This window comes from Arvicola amphibius, chromosome 4, assembly GCF_903992535.2.
Source record: "Arvicola amphibius chromosome 4, mArvAmp1.2, whole genome shotgun sequence".
In the NCBI taxonomy this organism is placed as follows: domain Eukaryota; kingdom Metazoa; phylum Chordata; class Mammalia; order Rodentia; family Cricetidae; genus Arvicola; species Arvicola amphibius.
Genome location: NC_052050.1, coordinates 15,055,557 through 15,071,451, shown reverse-complemented (window position 1 = coordinate 15,071,451; position 15,895 = coordinate 15,055,557). Strand labels below are relative to the sequence as shown.

Genomic DNA, 15,895 nt, shown 5'->3' with positions numbered 1-15,895 from the left:
TATCTCGAAAAGAAAAAAAGAGAGAAAGAGAAAAGAAAAAGACTGCTTTTTTATCACAGAGTCTTGTTATGAAGGTCAGGCTGGCTTAGAACTCTGAAAATCCTCTTGTCCTTGCCTCTTGAGTGCTACAATTACAGGTGTGCTACCTCACGCTGTCACGCCGTCTCAGCAGAGCAGACCGACGACGCTAAGAGATGTTGGTAAAGTGTCCAGACGAGCAGAGTGCGGCAGCACACACTGTAATCCCAGCACTTACGAGGCTGAAGCAGGAGGATCACAGACCCTGACTACAAACGGGACAGAGAAGTATAGTCCCTAACACGACTCTATCCTGTGTATCTGTCCTAAGCAATAAAGGCAGTTATCTCTGTCCAGTTTCCCTCACAATGGAGCATGTGCCTCCACTTTAGGAGGATCAATGGATGTGAACATGGGCCACAGCTATCCCTTCAATTGTGAAAGAGGACCACTTTAAGGAGGATAATGATGAAAGTGAGTGTCAGTCATCATTACAACCATCAACTTAGGGGCTAGGTGCAGCTCACGGAAGCAATGATTTAAGGGCAGCCCACTCAAAGGCACACTGGCAACTGAGAAAATGTCTGTACAACCAAGTACCCCTTGGGGGCTTTGAAATGATTAACAGCTGTGATCTTAAGGTTGAACTGTGGTTCAGGGCCTGTGCATATCAGTGGACAGCACCAAGTAATTGTAGAGGAAGATGTAGAATCGGAAGAGGAGGAGGATTTAAAGTTCTTAAGGATGTCGACAAAGTCATCTGCTCCTGGGAGTGGGAACAAGGCTCCAGAGAAGAAAGTAAAACTTGATGAAGATGTGGACATGACGGAGATGAGGAGGAGGAGAAAGAGGTAACTGAAGAAAAAGCTCCAGGGGAGAATCTGTGTGAGATACTCCAGTCAAAAATGCACAAAAATCAAACCAGAATGGAAAAAAGACAAAACCGTTAATCAACACCAAGATCAAAAGGCTATGAATCCTTCAAAAAACAGGAAAAAAATTCCCTAAAACGCCAAGGGAACTAGTTCTGTAGAAGACACTAAGGCAAAAATGCAAGTAAGTACAGAAAAAGGTGATTCTCTTCCTAAAGTGGAAGGTACATCCATCGATCCTGTGAAGAATGGCTTCCAGATGACTGACCAGGAGCCTGTTTGAGACCTCTGGCAGTGAAGAGTCACGTGAAGAATCACTTTAAGAAAATGGTGTAAGGGGGCTGGAGAGATGGCTCAGTGGTAAGAGCACTGACTGCTCTTCTAGAGTTCCTGAGTTCAACAACCACATGGTGCTCCCTGCTGGCATGCAGGTATATATGGAAGGAATGCTGTATACATAATAAACAAACAAACAAACAAACAAATAAATAAATCTTTAAAAAACAGAAAGAAAGAAAGAAAGAAAGAAAGAAAGAAAGAAAGAAAGAAAGAAAGAAAGAAGAAAGAAAATGGTGTAAAGGGCTGGAGAGATAGTTTAGCAGTTAAGAGCTCTTCCAGAGGACCTGGGTTCAATTCCCAGCACCTACAATCAGCTCATAATTGTCTATGACTTCAGTTCCAGAGGTTCTGAAATCCTCACACAGACATACATATAGGTAAACACTAATGCACTCAGGAGCCAGAGGCAGGTGGATCTCTGTGAGTTCAAGGCCAGCCTGGTCTACAGAGTGAGTTCCAGGACAGGTAGGGATACATGGTGAAACCTTGTCTCAAACACCCCCGCCCCCCCCAAAAAAAAAAGATTTCAACAGCTTGAAATATTCCATCTTACTTCATTTCTGTAGCAGTTGATATCTTTTATAATGTCCTTTTATAATGCAGAGAGAATTCCCTACTGTGTATGACATATGCTGCCCAGGTCCCATTGCCAAGAATGTGTTATTTAAAATTCCTGTTCAGTTTTCAAGAATGGAGATCCAGTCTTTTTTTTTTTTTTTTTTTTAATCAAGACAGGGTTTCTCAATTGTTATATATGGAGCCAGTCTGGAACTCACTCTGTAGACCAGGCTGACCTCAACATCACAGAGATCCACCTGCCTCTGCCTGGCAGAGGCTGGGATTAAAGATGTGTGCTACCACTGCCTGGCTCTTCTTCCTTCCTTCCTTCCTTCCTTCCTTCCTTCCTTCCTTCCTTCCTCCTTCCTTCCCTCCCTCCCTCCCTCCTTCCTCCCTTCCTTCTTTCTTTCTTTCTTTCTTTCTTTCTTTCTTTCTTTCTTTCTTTTTTGACTTTTCTTTTTTTTTTTAATATTTATTTATTTATTTATTATGGATACAATATTCTGTCTGTGTGTATGCCTGCTGGCCAGAAGAGGGCAGCAGACCTCATTACAGATGGTTGTGAGCCACCATGTGGTTGCTGGGAATTGAACTCAGGACCTTTGGAAGAGCAGGCAATGCTCTTAACCCTCTGAGCCATCTCTCCAGCCCCCTTTTTAGTTTTTTGTTTTTTTTTTTTTCTTTTTTGACTTTTCAAGACAGGGTTTCTCTGAAGCTTTGAAGCCTGTCCTGGAGCTAGCTCTTGTAGACCAGGCTGGCCTCGAACTCACAGAACTCACAGAGATCTGCCTGCCTCTGCCTTCTGAGTGCTGGGATTAAAGGTGTGCCACCACCACCCGGCATCCTTTTTTAGAAAAGCTAACACTATGTGTGTGTGTGCGCGCGCGCGTGCTCTGACACCTGTGGGTCCCAGTTCACCTTGTCATCTTGTCGTTCCTCCTCTTACTGTCATTCACTTAAAACAAGCAACAATAGCAACAAGAAACAGGATAGAAACTGGAAAGCACTGACTGTTCTTCCAGAGGACTTGGGTTTAATTCCCAAAACCCACATGGTGGCTCACAACTGTCTGTAACTTCAATTCCAGGGGATCCAACACCCTCTTCTGGCCTCTTTGAGCAACATACATACATTCAGGTACTTGCATATACACATAACACAAAACAAACAAGTCTTTGAAAAAAAAAAGTGTTAGGTGGTGGTGGCGCATGCTGTGGGTTTGAGGCCAGCCTGGTGTACAGTGTTAGTACAAGGATAGCCAGGGCTACACAGAGAAACCCTGTCTTGTACACCAAAATAAACAAACAACAACACAAAACCACCTACAAGTTATTTTTGAGTTTTGCTGAGAAAGACTAACATTGCCACTGAATAATCAGCCGACTGGGAAAAACACCTTCCAAACATTTCTGCAACGCCTGCTGCACACCAAGGAGATATGGAGCGTGCTGGTCCATTCTATGATGGACTGCAGGGCTGCATTTTCATCATGAGTGCTATTTACAATGTGGTAAGAGCTCTGAGCTCTTATTCCTCACCATGTGCACTATGACTATTTTACAGGACTCAGCACACTAATTTTAAAGGGAGAGACACAGAGACACTGGGCTATGAATAATTAATCCATCAGTTCTAATATGTGGCTTAGGCACTGTATGTAATCCTCACCCCAAATCCAACTGCTGAAACCCTGGGGAGTGTGCCAGTCGTGTCTGTATCTTCAGCATTCCCAGGTGACAGGAGCACTCAACCTCCTCCTCAGCCTCCTGTCACTGACACCCAGTGCACACACCAGCCTCCCAATCCTACACCAAGGCCTCACTCGCTCAGGGACCATCTCCTAACTGCCCAGATGATCTGTCAAGAAAGAGGCTGTGAGAGGACTAAGCCAGTGGTGTGGGTCCAGCCCAAGCTAGGCAGAGATAAGGGCTGGCTACAAAGTGCAGCAGTTAGGATGAGTCTGCTTTAGAGAAAGGAGGACCAACGATAGAAACAGCCCCTTTTATGCACCTCACATTCACCTCGACTTTCCTGACATATGAAGATCATCCTTACCCAAGGATTAATGACTGACACTTGAGTCTAATGAAAGCAATGTGGAAGTGCTCTTGTCCTAAAGTTAAGTAGGCTGGGACTTTTAGAGTCCTACGTACCATATCCGGTCCGTCGGGGGTGGTGGAATGTTGACCGCCAAGGTCCCTCGACACTCTTGCACTTCCACGGTTAGCAGCAGGGGTGTATTAGAGACCTCCTCGATCTTCTTTTTAATGAACTCTGTCTCCGTTGCTTTTTGGAAATATTTTGACTTCGTAATTTTATCAACAAACCTCATAATCTTACTTGTTCGATGACCTCCAACATACCTTCAAAGAATGCAAAGGTATGTTAGCATGTATGTGTGCACACGTGTGCGTGCATACCAAGGCACATGTTGACAAATCAGAGACTAGCCCGTGGAGTAGGGTGCCAAGGGATCAAATTCAGGTTGTCAGGTTTGGTGGCAAATGTCTGTATACGAGCATCATTGACTAACACAGCCTTGTGACTGCGTTCACTCTCCAATGGCTTTTCCACCACAACACTAGGTACACTTTCGACAGGTCACTCTGAAATCTGTCCTGTGTACACAGGATGTTTAGCAGCCTCTTTGGCCTCTGAGGATCATGTGGCAAGAACATTCTCTGACAACATAATTATGCATTAGCCCCCGTGGGAGTTAAATTACCCTTGGTTGACAACTACTACTTTAGAGAAGGTATAAAGGTCGGACAGAACATTCTGGCCACACAGTGGACATCCGGACAGAGTCATCCTTCAGAGGAGGAGGCTTCTTCATACCACTCTGAGACTCAGCAGGAGTCCTTGTCCTACTGGGAACCTCCCAGTCTCTACACAGCACACAGAGAGCCACACTGCACCGACAGACAATAGACTATCTTTATTAACTAACAGTGACTAACAGACTATCTTTATTAACTTTAGGTGAAGTCACACCCATTGAGGGCCAGGTGCTTATCAAAGGGCTTGGAACTGGAACTTAAGGAAAAAGCTGCATCGAATAGCTATGCCGGCAAGCTAAAAAAAGCAGTATTTGCCTAGGGTCCTGCCTGATTGGCTTCTTCCTATCCTGTGCAGTTTCAGACATCAGGGACAATGTGTGTATAGAGATACGTGTGTCTTTTGGGGGTGGAGGGGTGCTGAATCCAGGGCCTTGCACATGCTAGACAAACACTCAACAACCAAGTTCCACCTCTAGCCCTAAACAATAGTTCTAGGTGGTACCAACTGTGCTGTGCAAGCCTGCATCAGTGTGCTCTTCTTACCTTCTGAACAATTTCAAAACGAGCAGGCTGCTATTTGCTTACACATTTCTGACTCACCTGGTGCTGTATCCACTGTTTCTTTATCTCCTTTTAAATAATTTAAAGGTCCTTACAGAAAGGCACTTGACGCACTCTGATCATTACACTGCCCAAGGGACAGGCACAGAGCACCCAGATGAAGTTCACGATCCAGAAGAGCAGCTACGCCATCCAGTCTCAAAATTCACCCAGGAAATAACCCAACCATCTCAGCTCTGCAGAACTGCAGCACCAAGTACATCTGGCTGTGCTGTGCCCAGGTCCCTTCTCTCTGTGGCCACCAGGGGGAGGTGGTGTGCAGCCTGTGTCCTCTGAAGACTCAGTGCAATTCTGTCAACAAGCCTGTCCTTCAAAGTCTAATTTTTACTCACACTGCAAGACAAAGCCCAAGTCTCTCCTCTTAAAATGCTGATGCTGAAACCTTTCATTCATTGTGCAGGAAGAAGCTTGGAAGGGAAAGAAAAGACTGGCAGCCTCCTGGTGGCTCCTTTAACCTACTGAACCTCCAGAAGCCCCATCCACTCACCCTTCAGCCCCAGGGAGCAGCTGTTTGTCCCCAGTACTGGGCTCTGGAGCATCATCTTCTTCAGAGGAGCCGGCACTGGAGGATTCTTCGTCACTGTCGGCCAGACAGTATACCCTGGGCCTGCAACTGAACAGGGACAAAGTCAGCAGCGGTGCATGCGCACGTGCATTACACACACTCACACATACACAAACAGCTCAAGGAAAAACTCCTGCCATATGCTGCCAATGTCACTAAGAAAGAATCCAAGAGTTCTTGGATTGGCGGCTTACTCAGGAAACTCCAGCACCAAGTCCCCCAACAGGACTGCAGAGGACTTGAGCCCAGTTACTTTTGAGCATGCACCAAATAGACAGGTGGAGAGTGTGATGAAGTCACATAAAATGTAGGAGCCAAGGAGGAAGTGTGTGAATGAAAGAATATAGACAGTTAGCAGGGGTTACGATGGCAGTTTAATGCTGGTGACATGACTCCCTTAGCACGAATGAGGTGTACAGGCAAGTCCTTAATCTCTGGATTAATTACCCCTCAAATTAGTTTTGACTGGACTCCTCCCTAGTGAGAGTAGATATATTATCCCACACCTGCTCCATATCCTGGGGGTGGGGTCAAAGAGAAAGTTCAAAGTCACAAAGTACCAAGTCTCAGGGGACTCAAGAAAGCAACTGAGAATTCAGGGACTTTTCTAGAACAACACAAATTTAAAGGACAGGCTTTGCAGCTCCCTTATAGAGTGCTGCCCTTCACTATGTTCTTTAGGGTTCCAGAGGGGTGGGGATTGTGGAATCACCAGCAGAGGTATGGGATCAAGGTTTCTTTCTGAAGTGCAGTGGAGACTTCCTGATCTACCAAAGGTTGCTGCTTCCTCATGAGACTATTAGTGGGCCCCATCTCTAGAGCTCAGGGCCTTAGCTAGGCATGAAATGAACATAGGACAGACAGTCTCATTTTTTTCTTTTTAGTTTTTTGAGACAGGGTTTCTCTGTAGCTTTGGAGCCTGTCTTGGAACTAGCTCTTGTAGACCAGGCTGGCCTTGAACTCACAGAGTGCTGGGATTAAAGGCCTGTGCCACCACCTCCCAGCAGAGCAGACAGTCTCTAAACACTATTAAGCCACCAAATGGTCACTAAACACAGCCTTATATTGCCAGGCAGAGAAAGGCAATGCTGTCCACATAGATCCAGTCTCCCTGTTGCTGCTGTCCTCTTCGACACCTCCTTGAGCCGCTGAAAGTCCACCAGGGTAACTGTCTCCTGATTAATGGGGGTCAAGGGTAGAGCACACAGCTGCATGCATGAGAGGGCCAGGCTAAACCTCTCACCCTGAAACAGGAGCTGGCTGTAAGAGGATCTCACCAGCGTCCTCCCAGGCAGGACACACGGATCCTGCTCACCCTGGCTCTGAAATGGAGCCAGAGCTGTGCAAACACACTGAACTTCCATATTGAAGGAGATGACCCTCTGAGAAGCCACTCCTCAGCTGAAGCACCTGTTCCCCGTTTCCCGTAACAGAAGTAACACTATGTCCTCATTGCTCACAGAATTGTTTTCTCAAAGAGCATGCTCTTGGGTTTCAAATCTACATAGCAAATGCGATTCTCAAGCAACCCTGAATTGAGTTTGGGTAAGGAGAGTCAGAAACGTAAATTGCCAGAAATTACACGACTCCTATTTCTCCATCAAACAGCTGTGCTCTCAGTTCTTGAGCCTTGTGCTGTCAGGTATGGAAGCTGGCCCAACGGCACAGGGCAGGTCCTCATCCACACAGCACAAACGGCTGCCTGCAGCATACGGGATTATAGTGAGAACTGCTGAGCCATGGCCCCTGTGTCCCCACCAATGTGTACCACCTGGCACCTCCATTCCTTGGGTAGAAGATGGCAAAGGCTGAGTGCTACATTGAGCTCTCGGGTTCCAGAACCAATCCTCTGAGGCTTCATGTGAGTAGTTCAGATAATGTTGTATGGGCTCCAGTGTATCAGAGGCTGTGGATTCTGATTTTGACCAAGTGGTACCTCTATTATCCAAAATGGAGGCTGTATCATGTAGAACTCAGGACCAATTAAGCCTATGACTGGCTCATATGCAGCTTCTACATCTAAATGTGTATTTTATGCTTTCAACCTTATGATGTAAGCAAGCATTTTAGAGAAAGACACTAAACATCTCATAAAAGACGTGTAAGATGTGAGAAACTACTGGCTTTAAACACACCTCAGAATTCCGCAAGTGTTCCACCCTCTCAGAGAGCCACTGAACAAGCTGATTCTGTTATGATGTCTTTTGCTTGGAGTCAGGCATGAGAGAAAGTAAATTATTTTATCATGGATTCTATCTCGGACCAAATTTTTTCTTTCTTTTGAAATGGGGTTTCACTTTGTGGAACACATTATGTAGCCCAGGTTGGCTTCAAACTCAGGGTAAGTCTCCTGCCTCAGTCTCTCAAGTGTTGGGATTGCTAGCATGAACCACCGCAACTGGCTCAAATGTTTTATTTCTTGTCTAAGAAGCTCTATCACTTCTGGCAACTTCTGGCAGTCTCTCTGTAATCTGTGGACTATGCACAGGCAGTGCTTGCAGAGGCCAGAAGAGGGCAACAGATGGCCTTGAAATTGGAGCTACAGGCCAGGTGGTGGTGGCAGGCACTTTAATTCCAGGGGAGGCAGAGGCTGGAGAATTTCTGTGAGTTCAAGGCCAGTCTAGTCTACAAGAGCTAGTTCCAGGGCAGGCTTCAAAGTTACAGAGAAACCCTGTCTCGAAAACAAAACAAAAGAGAGAGAGAGAGAGAGAGAGAGAGAGAGAGAGAGAGAGAGAGAGAGAGAGAGAGAGAGAGGAGAAAGAAAGAGAGAGAGAGAGAGAGAGAGAGAGAGAGAGAAAGAAAGAAAGAAAGAAAGAAAGAAAGAAAGAAAGAAAGAAAAGAAAAAAATCAGTTCCATCACTCTGGTGGCGCAAGCCTTAATCCAGGCACTCAGGAAGAAGAGACAGGTAGATCTCTGAGTCTGAGGCCAGCCTGGTCTACAGAGTGAGTTCCAGGACAGCCAAGGATACACAGAGAAACCCTGTTTCGAAAAACAACAGTGGAAGGAAGAGGGAAGGAGGGAGGGAGGGAGGATGGATCAGTCTCATGCATTAGCTGTGTGCACTTATGTGTGCAGATACACATCCAGGACAAGGCTGAATCATGGTATACTAGGCTCCCAGGAACATCAGGGGTCTAGAGGTGGGAAGACACTATAGTGGGCCAAGGAGGGGCTGCCAGGTGCAGCTACACACTGGCCTAATCTGCACCAAGTGCACTGCAAAAACACCCCATTACCCACTTAAAGGATCTGTCATGTAGGATGCATCCCTTTCCAACTCACTTAAAGGCTCCTTTTAGGCTCTTTCCTATGGCTTAGACTGCTCAGGCCCTACCACCTCTTCCACCTCCATAGTGCTGGGGATTGTGTCTAGGATTTCACACATGCTAAGCAAGAGCTCTTTTTTTTTTAAACATTTATTTACTTATTATGTATACAATATGCTGTCTGTGTATATGCCTGCAGGCCAGAAGAGGACACCAGACCCCATTACAGATGGTTGTGAGCCACCATGTGGTTGCTGGGAATTGAACTCAGGACCTTTTGAAGAGCAGACAATGCTCTTAACCTCTGAGCCATCTCTCCAGCCCCTAAGCAAGAGCTCTTCCACTGAGTTACACTCCCAGACCCTGAACACCATTTTGGCTGCCTTACTGCTCCAAAGTGACTACAGTGTGTGACAAGAAGACAGCCTGCTTGTGGAAGTAAAAGCTTAAAGGATAAATGCCCACAAATAAGCAGTGGACATGCTTTTCAACGAAGAGGAACAACTTTAGACTTTAGATTTCAACTTCTCCATCTTGCCCTCTGGGTACCACTATAAACAAACTTCCCATCAGAAGAGGGAACTTCTCACAGGTTAACCAGCATCACTGGAGAAGCTCTCCAAGAGCACGATCACTTGAGTAGGGACTGAACAAAGCAGTGAGATGCAGCCAAGGCCCTGCCAAAGCTAGGCATTCGGAGCAAACCCATGTACGGCATGAGGCGTGGACTGGCAGAGGTGGCTAAAGGGAAGGACTAGAGGAAGAGACTGCGGGGGCCACTACACAGTCCACCCTAGGGTGTTCGGTATTAAGGAAGACTTGGGCTGACTTCTGTCTCTCTTCTCCTCAGCCACACCTGGCTGCACATGTTCACAGCTGAGGAACCAAGGAAGCAGAACTGAGAACTGCTTCTGGAGCTAGGCTCTGGAATCACGCCGGGGCTTCTAGAAACTCTGAGCCAACCAATGCCTGTGGAAACATTTTCTGAAATAAAGATGGGGGTCTAGAGTCCTCAGCTTCCCCAAGGGCCCATTTCTCAGGACTTTTTCCTCTAAAAGCATGGCTTTGAGACTGTATTTTTCTTTGCATTGAAAAGTAAATGATAGCCAATTACATATAAATATATAATTTAATATCTTCACAAGAAAAAGACAAGCCGGGCGGTGGTGGCGCACGCCTTTAATCCCAGCGCTCGGGAGGCAGAGGCAGGTGGATCTCTGTGAGTTCGAGACCAGCCTGGTCTACAAGAGCTAGTTCCAGGACAGGCTCCAAAGCCACATAGAAACCCTGTCTCGAAAAACAAAACAAAACAAAACAAAAAAAAAGAAACAACATATTTAGCCGGGCGGTGGTGGCGCACGCCTTTAATCCCAGCACTCAGGAGGCAGAGGCAGACGGATCTCTGTGAGTTCGAGGCCAGCCTGGTCTACAAGAGCTAGTTCCAGGACAGGCTCCAAAGCCACAGAGAAACTCTGTCTCGAAAAAAAAAAAAAAAAAAAAAAAAGCCGGGCAGTGGTGGCGCACTCCTTTAATCCCAGCACTCGGGAGGCAGAGGCAGGCGGATCTCTGTGAGTTCGAGACCAGCCTGGTCTACAAGAGCTAGCTCCAGGTCAGGCTCTAAAGCTGCAGAGAAACCCTGTCTCGAAAAAAAAAAAAAAAAAAAAAAAAAAAAAAAAAAAAAAAAAAAAAAAAAAAGAAAAAGACAGACATTTCATACAGGATTCTTCTATGAAAAGATGGCTTTAGAAATACATTCCACCATGAAAGCCACGTTCCCAAAGAAAGGGTGTCTCTTCCGTCAGTCTAAAGAAGCACGGCATCCTATGACCAGTCAGATGGACGGCAGTCACTGTGGAGTGTCTGAATGACAAGACTGACCAAAAGTGACCTGCTGCCACCTGTTACATACGACTCACCTCCCGACAGAGCCCCGGAGCCCTACCTGGAGTACAGCTGTACAGAAAGGCTCCTTACTCAAATGCTCTGTCCCAGTCCCATTTAGTAGATACAATTAAAAACAAGTAGTGCTAAGGATCAAACCCATGGCCTGGCAACTGATCTCCCGCTGAGCCACAGTCCTAGCCCAGGAGACCTCGTTTTCAGACTGCTTCTGCCTTATGGGGTCTTTGCAACTCTACTGTCCCAAGGTCAGACTGGCACTGCCCAGCTAGAGGGTCAGAGTGGGGTGAGACAGCAGGACAAGAAGCTGGGTCTGACTAAGGCTAGACGAGAGAGACTCTGTCAGCAGAGCCTTGCCCCTCCTCTGCTCTCAGCCTTCTCGAGCCCTTGGACTGTGCCTTCATGTCTGGGAACATGATGAAAAGACATTTTCTTGTGGTTTCAAATGGGACCACAGCAGGTTCAGCACTCACAGGGTATGGAATGCCACACAGGGAGTTGATGAATGCCACTCACCAGAAAATACAAATCCACAGATTGCCGAATCCAAATACATTTTAACAAATAGCAGAAAAATAAAAGGAAAATAGCAGAATCAAGTTAGATTGCAATACAGCAAGTGCAGTTCTCCAACCATTAAAACAGGTACATTTCAACGCATAACCTGGATAAGTCAAGATAATCTAAGCAGAAGAATGTTCTTGAAGACACAACTGAACTTTGATCTACCAGTACTACAGACCTAGAGGGTCAATCAGCTGTAACCAAGCAAAAAATCCAAGAGCTAGTGCCTTGCATACAGTCTGCAGAGTAATTCACTGTGGCAGCCCCTGGCCACTGTAGTTTAGTCCCTGAAGAGAGATTAGGAACTTCAGATGGGAGAGGCCACACCTTTTAACTCAGCTAAAACAATATTACCATTTAGATGTGTTGCCAGAACAGTGACCTTTAAGGTGTTTGAGAATCTGGCATCAAAGGGGGCAATAAAAATCAGGCTCCATTAATTACCTCACGATCCTGGAATATTTCTAAATCAGATTAACTCTGGGTAACAGACATACTATCTACAAAGAACAGAATTTACTAAGCAAATCAATATTGTATTATTTCGGGAAAATGCTTCTCACAACTCTCAGAGTATCCTCTTAGCTGCAAAATCAACCATCTTGTTATAAATAATTCTGACCTGGTGATTAAAGTGGTAGATCCCCAGGGGACCTTAATCTGCCCCACATATTGCTGTCTGTGGCTGGAAGCTGAAGCAAGTTTCAGCATAAAGATTCGATTCACAGAACAGTTTATGCTTAGAGGCATCTGTCCTGCTTGTCTGCAGCAGGGATACTTTCTGGGTAATTGAGACAGTGTTACCCCTGCCAGTACTGACACCATCAGGCTGGGTGGAAAGCTACTCTGATCACAAGTGCTGATACTGAGCCTGCTGTCCACACCGGGGCTCCCACACCCCGATCTGCTTCTCACAGGTTGCAGGGAGAAGTCAGTCCCCCAAGGTTGGTTAATAAATTCATATATGGCCCCTTACCCTTCTTTGCCAATTTCTCCAACCTTCAGGGCTTCAACAAGAGGCTCTTTACCTAGTTTGGTCAAGTTCATTTTGGTCTCGAGAGTCATCAGAAAGGACCCGTTGTAAGACATTTCCAAATCAATCCAGAGTCCTAGAGAGAGAGAGTTAAAAAAAAAAAAACAAAAAACTTCACTTCACTTTGTTTTGTTTGGTTTTGTTGTCTCCCAAAAAATATGAGTCTAAACTACAGTATCAAAACTTGTACTTTTGGGGCTGAAGAGATGGTTCAACAGTTAAGAGCAATGGCTGCTCTTCCAGAGGTCCTAAGTTTAATTCCCAGCAACCACACAGTGGCTCACAACCATCTATAATGGGATCTGATGCCCTCTTCTGTCATGCAGGCATAGCACTCATACACATAAAATTAATAAATATTTTTAAAAGTGTGTATTTTCAGGACTAGAAAGACAGTTCAATGATGAAGAACATTTACTGCTCTTGCAGAGGAACTGAGTTCAGTTCCCAGCATCCAAATGATGGCTTACAGTCATTATGTAACTCCAATTTCAGGGAATCTGACACCTTCTTCTGATGTCTGAGGACACCAGGCATTCATACGGCACACACACACACACACACACACACACACACACACACACAAGACACAAAGGCAAAACACTCATAAATCTTTCAAACTCTTAAGTTGTTATTAAACTAAATCTACATGTGACTTGTCCGACAACAGACGTGTGAAAGGATGAGGATGCTCTGCTCTCAGCTATATGAGGAAAAGACTGCCATGGTTTGCTTGCTGGGCAGTGGTGAGCATGGCAAAACACTCTGGGGAATCACAGTGAATTCAGTGTCCGTGCAACTCACAGCAAGGACCCCATCACCCCCTTCCCGTTTTTCCTCCTCACAGTAAGAAAACAGGTCCACAAGGAAACGGCTTGATTACAGCACTGCCAGGATGGGTAGCCAATGTGCAGCTCTTTGTGCTGTGCGGAGCTTCACTGTGAGCTGAATGACTCCATAAGGCAGCTTCCATGATTTGCTCATCAGCGGGTTGGGGCTTTACAGTAATGGAGCTGTTTGGGGGCCACTCAGATTCTTGTAAGCTCCCTATGCCAACAAGCTGAGATGGCTCAACAGGTAAGTCCCCTGCCACCAAGCCCAATGTCTTGAGTTTGATTCCCTGGACTGACATGGTAAAGGGAGAGAACGGACTTCTACAAGTGTCCCCCAGCCTCCTTATGCACAAGCCCCACCCCATCCTACTATCCTCTCTGCAAACAAAATGTTTTTAAAAATCATTTAAAAAGAGCAAAAAGAAAGTCCAATAAATTAGCTCTCTCTCCTCTCTCTCTCTCTCTCTCTCTCTCTCTCTCACACACACACACACACACACACACACTCCAACAAATCTTTTAGATATTTTTTGTAAGATTTATATCATTAGTGTAAGTGTTTTGCACACATATATGTATGTAGTGAGGGGCTGTGGGCTGCATTCCTGCCGCCCAGCTTCCCAGCCACTGGCTAGCTTATGCCCCAAAATAACAACACACAAATACTGCCTGGCTCATTAGTTCCAGCCCCTTACTCACATCTTGACTAACCCATATCGAATAATCTGTGTAACACCACAAAGTGGTGTCTTACCAGGAAAGATTCAGCATGTCTGTCCTGGTGGCTGGCTTTATCGCATCTGGTTCAGAGAGCAGAGGCAGGGCAGTCTGACTAACTTAGGAGAGGTGTGGCATCTGACTGAGCCATCTACCTCACTTCCTTCTTCCTGTTCTGTCTACTCCACCCACCTAAGGGCTGGCCAAGGCAGTTTGTTTATTAGCCAATGAGAATCCTCCATCATACGTATGTGTACCATGTGCATGCCTGGTGCCAGAGGTCAGAAGAGGATGTTGGAGTCCCTGGAACTGGCATTATGAAGGTTGTGAGCTACTATATAAATGCTGGGAATTGAATCCAGGTCCTCTGTAAGAGCAACAAGTGCTCTTGACCACTGAGTCATGCCTCTAGCCCCTAAATTCTTATGGTTTTCGTATTTTTTTGTTTTTGAAAATTACCTAGTAATAGAAACAAGGAGATTTCAGGAGTAGCTAGGTAAACCTGGGGAACTACTTGGCATGAGTTTAAGAACTTGTCAGAGGACACAACTGCCAATGAGCTCACATGGATTTCACCAGCATGGCCCTGGACCACGTCTACAGTAGTCACCACAGGAGGGATGGCCTGGCAGCTAAAGCTACAAGAGATCTTTTTCACTCTTAGAGCTCCATAAGGCCTCATGAATTTTAAATCAAAATGTGATCCTTCAAGTGGCTATTTAAATGTTAGTACACTTTTATAGATCCTCCTAAGACAAGTGACAATATGTACACGGAAGCAGGAAATTAATCTCCAACCGTTCTTTACACTGGCAGCATTTCCAGTCGGTTGCAGTAAACAGCCCCTCCCCCGTGAGGCCAGCCCCCAGATAAAAGCATTGTCCGAGCCTACAAAGTACTAATGGTGCGATTTTTCATGAAAGGCGGAATAATTCCCACTTCACTTTCAACAAATTCTTCCTGTTACTGAACACAATTGTTTTCCACAGATGACTTGATTTAATTACCTGGCACACAGGTCAAGTGTGATTAGCTTCTTTGCGGGGGTAGGGAGAAACTGCTTCCTTTCTAGCTTATATTAAGCAGTTAAAAATCATTAGTTAGCTTACTCTTCAAAATACTGTAGCTGTGGGAAGTAAGTGCACATCTGCTTCAGTAAAGAAGCTAGTCCTTAATCACTACCAGGAGGTGGGGATTAGTGCAAAGGGCTACATATGAATTTTTAACTCAATATAAAAAGGTCACAATAATTTCTTTTGAAAATTCTAACCAGGTTTCCAAACAATACTAATGGCATGCATTGCCTTTGACAACTGTCATATTAAGGCACCAAAACTTTAATTTTTCGAAAATGGGAGTTTTGTTGTCTCCTCCCCCAAATTTATTGCCTTTTTAAAAGATTTATTTATTTATTATACATACAGTATTCTGCCTGTATGTATGTTGAGCCATCTCTCTAGACCCCAAATTTATTGATTTGTGTGTGTGTGTGTGTAGGGATGGAACCCCTGTGCATCTGGATCACCCTAGAGCTGAGTTTTAAGTCATTGTGAGTCACCTAACACAGGTACTGGAATTCAAACTCAAGTCCTCCGGAACAGACCAGTAGAACATAGGGCATCAGATTTCCAGGAACTGCAGCAATAAGGTATCTGTAAGGCACCAAAGTCGGTACTGGAAACTGAAGTGCTCTTAGCCAAAAGTCATTTCTTGAGTCGCTTGCTATCTGGTTGTTTTTGGTTTTGTTTAACAACAAAACACACAAACAAACAAACAAACAATAACCAAACCAGGTGGTGGTAGCACATGCCTTTAATCCCAGCACTTGG

At 45.4% G+C, this 15,895-nt stretch overlaps 1 protein-coding gene and 1 pseudogene across 3 annotated transcripts in view; one reads left to right on the top strand and one right to left on the bottom strand.

The window, feature by feature from the left end:
• Tex2 (testis expressed 2) overlaps positions 1-15,895 on the bottom strand; it is a 110,587-nt gene that overhangs the window by 5,305 nt on the left and 89,387 nt on the right. For 2 of the 3 annotated variants that reach the window (XM_038325558.1, XM_038325559.1), the window contains exons 8-10: positions 12,460-12,592; positions 5,676-5,801; positions 3,941-4,150 (exon numbers count right to left, since the gene is read on the bottom strand). In XM_038325558.1, coding sequence (XP_038181486.1) covers positions 3,941-4,150; positions 5,676-5,801; positions 12,460-12,592 — 469 coding nt within the window. The remainder of the gene's footprint in view (positions 1-3,940; positions 4,151-5,675; positions 5,802-12,459; positions 12,593-15,895) is intronic. The other variant, XM_038325560.1, reaches the window with a different exon arrangement.
• LOC119813495 lies at positions 557-1,188 on the top strand (annotated as a pseudogene).